The sequence below is a fragment of the Columba livia genome, chromosome 18 (genome assembly GCF_036013475.1).
Source record: "Columba livia isolate bColLiv1 breed racing homer chromosome 18, bColLiv1.pat.W.v2, whole genome shotgun sequence".
NCBI classification, from domain to species: domain Eukaryota; kingdom Metazoa; phylum Chordata; class Aves; order Columbiformes; family Columbidae; genus Columba; species Columba livia.
The window spans coordinates 13,663,790-13,670,570 of record NC_088619.1 but is presented as its reverse complement, the minus strand read 5'-3'; the positions used below and the strand labels follow the sequence as shown (position 1 = coordinate 13,670,570).

Sequence of the window (6,781 nt, the reverse complement as noted above, 5' to 3'; positions counted from 1 at the left end):
GGCAGCCCAGGCACACACACGCCCCGGGCCGGCTGGGGCACCGAAAGGCGTGCAGGCCCCTGCTCGGGGCAATGCCGAGGGGCACGCGCCTTGTTCTCCTGGGGAGCCCAGCTCCAAGCCTGGGCCCCCAGCGGGAGGGGCACGGCCTCCCCCACACGAGCAGGACACCAGGCCCTGTGCTTGTTCCACTGTTTAATGTATATTAAGGTCACAGATATTCCAGTTCTTTGATCCCTCGGAGCCACCACATGCAGGGGTGCACATGGAGAGGGGCTGGTGCCCGCAGCCCCTGTGGGCAGGGCGAGGGGGGCCGGCGGGCAGACGGGGCTGGGGGGGCCCAGGGCGATGCTGGACGGATGCTCCCCTGGGGCTGGGGAGGGTCAGCGCCCTGCAGGCGAGGGAGCAGGGCTGGGGGCAGGTGGGGGCCCTGCCGGGCCGCTGCCATCACCCCCAGGGTCCCTGCTCTGTCATTGGTACGAGGCACGATCCCTGAAGAGCCCAGCAGCCAGCGGGCACGGGGGAGGTTTGGCAAGTGGAAGCAGGGGGTGTCTGGGGGTCGGGAAGCAGAACAGGGACCCAGCGGAGGAGCGTGGGGCCAGGGGCGCTAAGGGCTCCAGGGCAGAGCCGGTGTCTCCCCTGCGGCCCGGCACAGCCCCCGCCACAGCACGGACATCGCCCCCAGCCCCGCGGGGCCAGATGGGTCTCCCTCCCCGGGACAGGGCAGTCCTGCTCCGGCGGCCCACACGGGACAGGGCTGAGGGAGCCTGGGGCAGGACTCGCGGCCAGAAGGGCAGTGGAAAACAGCAGAAAAACCCCAAACGAACGGTGCAGGGGGAACAAGAGGTCCAAGAATATCCCAGAGGTAACAGATGCTGAGAACGGGGGTGAGAGAGGAAAGGAGAGTCTGGGACTGGTTGGTCACAGGCACTGGCAAGGCACAGGAGTGGGGACAAGGGGAACGGTGCTGGCCCCAGACAGAAGAGGGGTTCTGGGGTCTCAGCGGTGACCCGCACGCTCACCCCCCTGGGGCAAGGTGGGGTCCTGTCCCTCCTACTCAGGTGATCACTTTCATCCCAAAATGTTTGCGCAGCTGTTCCAGGAAGATAAAGGTGAGGACAGTGTGAGGAATGAGCCGGATGGCAGCAGGAACGAAGCCCTGGAAGAGGCAGCGAGAAAAGGGAGTCAGCGTGTGGCTGGCCCTGGGCTTCCCCGTCAGGGCCGAGGGTGCCGGGAGCCCGACCCCCGGGGGCCGGCAAGCACGGGGGAGTCTGGCCGGGCATGCAGCACGAGCTGCGGGAGCCGGGGCCTCGGTGCAGGCAGAGACTGCGGAGCAGTGCGGGAGGCACCACAGCCAGCGCAGCGCACACAGATCTCAGCATCATGCATCAACCCCTCTGCCCGCAAACACAGCAGCGCTGCCATCACCACCACGTAGGCAGAATCTCAGGAGAAGCCCGGGTCAGATCCCGCAGCCCCTGGCTCGGAAGGGCGCTGGACTGCCTGGAGAGGACGAGCGGACAGGCTGTAACAGGGAAAATGCCTGACTGGCAGAATCTGGAAGAGACCTCAGGTGCGAAACCTCTTTTCCGGGGCCATCCCGGGAGTGAGACCGAACTCGGGGTGTTTGCACCAAGTCTGGGCACGTAGGGCTCCAGAGCTGCCCGGTGTCTGCGGCCCGGCAGCTCCAACCGAGTGCTGGGGCCGCGCTGCCCAGACCCACAGCCCGTGTGGGAGCCTGGCGGGCGAGCTGGGCCCCGGGCGGCAGCGCCGCGGGGACGGGCAGACCGAGAGTGACGCGGCAGCAGCTGCACCACAGGCAGCGCAGCCCGGGGGCCTCCTGCCTGGAACCGTCCTGGACACCAACTCTGCTCCCAGCCCAGGTCCCCCCGCTGCCCCCCACCAGCCCATCCCAGGTGTCCCCAGCCGGGTACCTTGTAGAAGGCGAGGGGCCCGAGCTTGGCAGTCTCTATGGCACAGTGGGTGACACCCTAGAGCAACAGGGAGAGATGAGGAGGCGCCGGGAGGCAGGGGCCGGCGCGCAAAGGGGGCGGGAGGCGGGCAGGAGGGACTGCTCACTTGGTACTCGCCCTGGGAGTTCATGAGGCGCGTCTTGAGCACGTCCAGGGGCTGGCACAGGAATGTGGCGCACCCGCCCTGGGGAGAGGCAGCCGGGTCAGCGGCGGCGGCCGGAGGAGCCCTGGGCGCCAGGACTGCCATGGTGCCCAGAGGGACCCAGAGCCCCACAGCAGCCTGTGTGCCGGCCCTGCTTCACCCCGGGCCTGAGAAGCAGCTGTGGCAGCCCGGCCCTGCCTCCCGCACCCAGCCCGGCTCACAGCGATGACGCTGGCCAGGAAGTGAGTGAGGATGTTGTCTGACAGGATCCCAGTCGCCAGAACCAGCTGCTTGGTCTGGTCATAACAGGAGATCTGTGGACACATGGCATATTAGTGACACGTCCCCTCTCTTCGCCGGGGACTGCTCCATCACCTGCTGCCCTGCACCGTTGTCCTACCTGCCCTATGGTGACCAGGGCCCCTCGGCTGGACGCCATCGTAGCTCCTGAGAAGAGTTTCTTCAGGCCCTCTGTGGACAGACAGATTGGGACCTGCACAGTCCTGGACGCCACTCACCCTCCTGTCCCCCATGAGCCTCCGGTCAGTGTCCCAGCCCCTCACACATCAGCGCTTGAGACACGCAACAGCAAGTGGGCTGCGGGTAAGGGGAATCCTGGAGAGCAGCACCACCTCCTCCCCGCGCTCGTCCCTTCCCACCTGCTCCACCCTCTCGGGCCTTTCACAGCAGCAGGTCTCCCTTTCCCCCGGACGCTGGGCAGGCTGCCGGCCCCACCGCGCCACAGGGTTCAGAGGCGCCGGGCGCTGCCCGACCCGCGGCTCCGCGGCCGCCCGGTGTCCGCTCCCGGTGCCAGCGAGGACAGCCCAGGCGCGCTCGCCCTGCCCGGCTGGCACGGCCTCACCTTCCCGGAGGACGCGGTACATGCCGTCCAGGGCGTGAGAATAGCTGCAAGGAGCGAGAGGGGACGGCGTCAGGGCTGGAGCTTCCCCGGCGCCCCGGCGGCCCCGCCGCCCCCCCGGGCAGCCGCAGCTCCCCGGGCCGCAGCCCCGGCCCCGGTGCTCCCGGTACGGCCCCGGTGCAGCCCCGCTGCCGGTGCAGTGCTGCCCCCCCGCGGCCACACGGACCCCGCACGTCCCGACCCCTCCTCTCTGCCTCCGCCCGCACTCACTTGCGCCGCTGGGCCGGCGGCTGCTTCACGTCGTTCTGCATCCTGCAGGGCAGAGAGCGGGCTGAGCGGGGCCGCTGCGCCGGAGACCCGGGCCGCGCCTGGCCCCGCTCCGGGCCGCGGGCAGCGCCCCAGCAGACGGGTCACGACGTCTGTGCGCAAAGGGACGAGAAAGCTGCCTCCAGCCACACACCTCCCGGCGGCCACGAGAGGGGCTGGGGCTGGGGCTGCCACTGAGGGGCAGAACAACCCTGGTCCCTCGCGGTGCAGAGCTCCACGGACGGGGCCGCTACCATGGGCAGCCCGGTCAGGAGCACGGGGACCATCCCACCGCCCCAGCTGCTGCCGCGTGCCAGCCATGAGCCTCCCCCAGCAGCAGCACCAGGACACAAGCAGGACTGACCTGACGTTCACCATGTCGGCCGGGGTCCCCACCAACCCACCAGTGAAACCTGTGACCAAAGAAGAGCCGGGGTCAGGGGGCTCCTCCAGCCTGCGGGAGCCCGGGGCTGTGGGACCCTCACTCACCTCCCACTGCCCCCAGCAGCACTTTCTGGTAGAAGGGGGGAGGCCCCTTGCTGCCCTGGTCCAAGTGGTTCTTTGCGGTCTCGTAGATGCCAAAGCGAGTCAAGGAATACGTCATCTGCAGGAGAGGGACAATGAGCCGCTGTGTCCCGCTGGGTGCTGCCGCCCCGGCCCCGTGGCTCGGGCAGCTTGTCAGCTCCAGCCCAGCTGCACAACGCGGGGGGCAGCGCTGCAGGAGCCCCGTGCTGGCCTCGGGGGAGCAGGGGCCGGCAGGGCACGGCAGCACTCACCTGCCGGCACAGCGAGGCGCTGAGCCCGTTGTAGAGAGCCAGGAAGCCGTCAGTGCGGATCACATGCATCGCCATCCCCATCATCCGCATCTTCGCCTCCTGCTGCGTCTGCAGGTGGACCTGGGGCAGAGTCCGGCAGCGTCAGCGCACCCGCTCAGCACCGGACAGCAACGGGAGAGCGCCGGGCAGCGCTGGCCATGCCGGGTGCTCGTCGGGTGACTAGCCAGCACTCACGCAGGAGGTTTCCTGCAAACAGCAATAGCTCCAGGCTCCGCTCACCTAAGCGGCACCATGAAACTGGCCCAGCCCAGCGGAGGCTGCGGGAGCAGGACGAGTGCCGAGGCGCCTGCCCGGCCTGGGGGCCTCACAGTGCGCGCCAAGGTGAAGCGGCGGTGCCTGCTCCTCCGAGAAACGCTCTGAGAGGCCGCGGCAGCACAGGAGTGAGTGAGCACCAGTGCAGGTTTGCTCAGCGGGGCCGTGACGAGGCTGGTGAATTCGTGACCTCCGGCTGCCCGGTGCCCTTGCTGCGCGAGGCCTCCGGAGTAACTTCCCCTCCTCCCCAGCCGCAGGAAGCGCAGCAGCGGGACAGTCCTGCTCACCCGCTCGGAACAGCTCCCGGGCACAGCGGGCGCTGCCCTCCCCGCCCACCCAGCACCTCCCGCCATTGCCGGAGGAAGTGGCCGCGGGACCGCGGGCTGGCTGGGATGGAGCAGCCGTGCCGGTCGGTGTCGGAGCACGTTCGGGGTGCGCCCGCCTGGCCCCATTCTGTGCAAATCACGTGTCAGTCAAAGGCCCCGGCAGATCAAATTAAAGAGAGCAAAGGGCCGCTGGCGGGCGGCCAGGCCCGGCTCCCATTACAGAAGCCCCAGCGCGGCCGGAGCGTGGGACACGCTGCGGGATGCCAGGAGCAGCCTCTGTGTCCCGCGCGGGGCAGCTGCAGGGAACAGAACCTGCATTTGACCCCGGCAGGCGGATTTCGGGCACCAGGGACCAGAGCTTGTGGCGTGCTGGGGAGCTGGGCGAGCAGCTGCTGGACAGCCTGGCGCAGGCAGGTACACCGGAGCCATGCCTGGCGCCTCTGCTGCCTGCCCGCCCCGCGGAAGCACAGGCGGGAGGGCAGGACACAGGCCAGCCAGCACTGTGGTCACCGCTGCAGGGCAGGCAGCCCGTGGGCGGCCAGCGGCTGCACTGTGCCAGCCCAGGCGTCCCGGCAAAGCACCAGCCCCCTCAGGCCAGCTGGGGCCTCCCGCCGGGGCCAAGGTCCAGAGGTGCTGTGAGGTGCCCTTGGACCCCTGTCCTGCCAGGCCCCGAGGCCCCTCGTGCTCCCCCGCACCTGGCACCAGCCCGGCTGCCGGGGAGCTCGGGTCAAAGGTAGCTCCGTGTTCAGTGGTCAGGCACCAGCCCTGGCTGCTCACGGCTGCGGGGCACACGGGGCTGCGCATCCGCGGGTCACAGCCCGAAAGTCACACCCGTCACGCTGGCTCAGGGACAGAGACAGACCAGAGACGTGTGCCAGACTAATTCCCCTGCTTAGCGCCTTGCCAGGGCATCCCACACGAGCTCCCACGGGCTGCCAGCCACCGCCGCTGGGCAGGCAGGGCCAGCCGGGCCCGGCAACGGGCCGAGCACCGGGCAGACAGCACCCCCTGCCAGGGCCAGCTTCCCCCAGGGCCCACGCCCAGCACATCGTCTCCACGCGGAGCGGTGGGAAGGGGCTGCCTGTCCCCAGCCTTGCCCACTGGCCGGCAGAGCCCGGGCTGGCACTGCCGCTCCCCCGCAGCCTGCCCGGCTGCCCGCGGCTTGGCCGGCACACAGGGCTCCGGGCAGCGCTGGCACTCGCCCCGTCCGTGGGCGCTGGCAGCGCCGGGCTGCTCGCCGCGCTCTTTGTGCGGGAGCGGGGATGCCAGGCTGGCCGCAGAGCCTCGGTGACATCTTGGCCCGAGGACACGGAGCCCAGTGGGCCGGTGTCCAAGGCCGCGGCCCCGGAGCCACCGCCGGGCCGTGCACAGGCGCTGGGGCAGGGCTGCCCGGGGTGTCCTCCATGACCCCCGCACCCCGCAGCTCCCGGGCCGGCACCCCGCGCTGCCCCCGCCCGTCCCCGGCTCCTCCCCGAGCCCCGGGCCGAATCCCCGCGCTCTCGGTCCTCACAGCCGCAGCCCGGCCGCTCAGAACCGGCTCCCCGGTCCCCTCCGGCCGTTCCCCGGCACCCGCTGCCGCCCTTCGCAGCCGTTCCCCTGCCCCGCGCCGCCGTTACCGGCTGCCCCAGAGCCGCTGGCCGGTCAATCAGAGCCGGCCCCACAACCGGTCCCCGGTCCCTCACGGCTGCCGCATAGCGTCTGCCGGTCCCCGCCACCCCGACCCGGTCCCACAGCCGTCCTCCCAGTCATTTCCCGGTCCCGGCCGCCGCTCCCCCCGCCGATGCCCGGTCCCCCGCAGCCGCTCCCCGCGCCGGTGCCCGGTGCCCCGCAGCCGCTCCCCCCGCCGGTGCCCGGTCCCCCGCAGCCGCTCCCCGGCCCCACCTTCAGCAGGTCCAGCGGGTGGGTGCAGCAGGCGGCGCCGCACGACGCGAGGCCGCCGAAGTACCAGCGCGACACACGCCGCTCCGCCATGGGCGCCGCTCTGCGCCGGCCCCGCCCCGGCCCCGCCCCCTGCAGGCCCCGCCCCGCCCGGTACCGCGCTGCCGATCGCCGGCCGCTCCGCACACCGGGCAACGCGCCTCTCCCGTTAA

The 6,781-nt window shown here is 70.9% G+C and overlaps 1 protein-coding gene across 4 annotated transcripts; it reads right to left on the bottom strand.

The window, feature by feature from the left end:
- Positions 1 to 177: 177 nt before the first annotated feature.
- On the bottom strand, positions 178 to 6,729 carry SLC25A10 (solute carrier family 25 member 10). 4 transcript variants are annotated; one of them, XM_065034288.1, is made up of 12 exons: positions 6,573 to 6,729; positions 4,054 to 4,173; positions 3,767 to 3,881; positions 3,642 to 3,690; positions 3,242 to 3,283; positions 2,975 to 3,018; positions 2,513 to 2,583; positions 2,334 to 2,426; positions 2,077 to 2,154; positions 1,932 to 1,988; positions 1,426 to 1,522; positions 178 to 1,156 (listed from the first exon to the last, which is right to left on the bottom strand). In XM_065034288.1, exons 1-11 carry the CDS (start codon positions 6,660 to 6,662, stop codon positions 1,460 to 1,462), a joined length of 822 nt encoding a protein of 273 aa, XP_064890360.1. In that variant the 5' UTR covers positions 6,663 to 6,729; the 3' UTR covers positions 178 to 1,156; positions 1,426 to 1,459. The 4 variants fall into 4 exon arrangements, with proteins under 4 accessions (XP_064890360.1, XP_064890361.1, XP_064890359.1 ...); XM_065034289.1 differs by having other exon boundaries at positions 1,429 to 1,522; XM_065034287.1 differs by lacking the exon at positions 1,426 to 1,522.
- Between the last annotated feature and the right edge of the window lie 52 nt (positions 6,730 to 6,781).

Bases quoted from the DNA above. Each gene is read 5' to 3' on its own strand.
- SLC25A10 (XM_065034287.1), bottom strand. From the start codon at position 6,662: ATGGCGGAGCGGCGTGTGTCGCGCTGGTACTTCGGCGGCCTCGCGTCG. The intron at 3,691-3,766 runs GTGAGTGAGGGT...CTTTGGTCACAG, and splicing joins GCTGCTGGGGGCAGTGGGAG to GTTTCACTGGTGGGTTGGTG. The intron at 2,584-2,974 runs GTGAGGCCGTGC...GTCTGTCCACAG, and splicing joins GTACCGCGTCCTCCGGGAAG to AGGGCCTGAAGAAACTCTTC.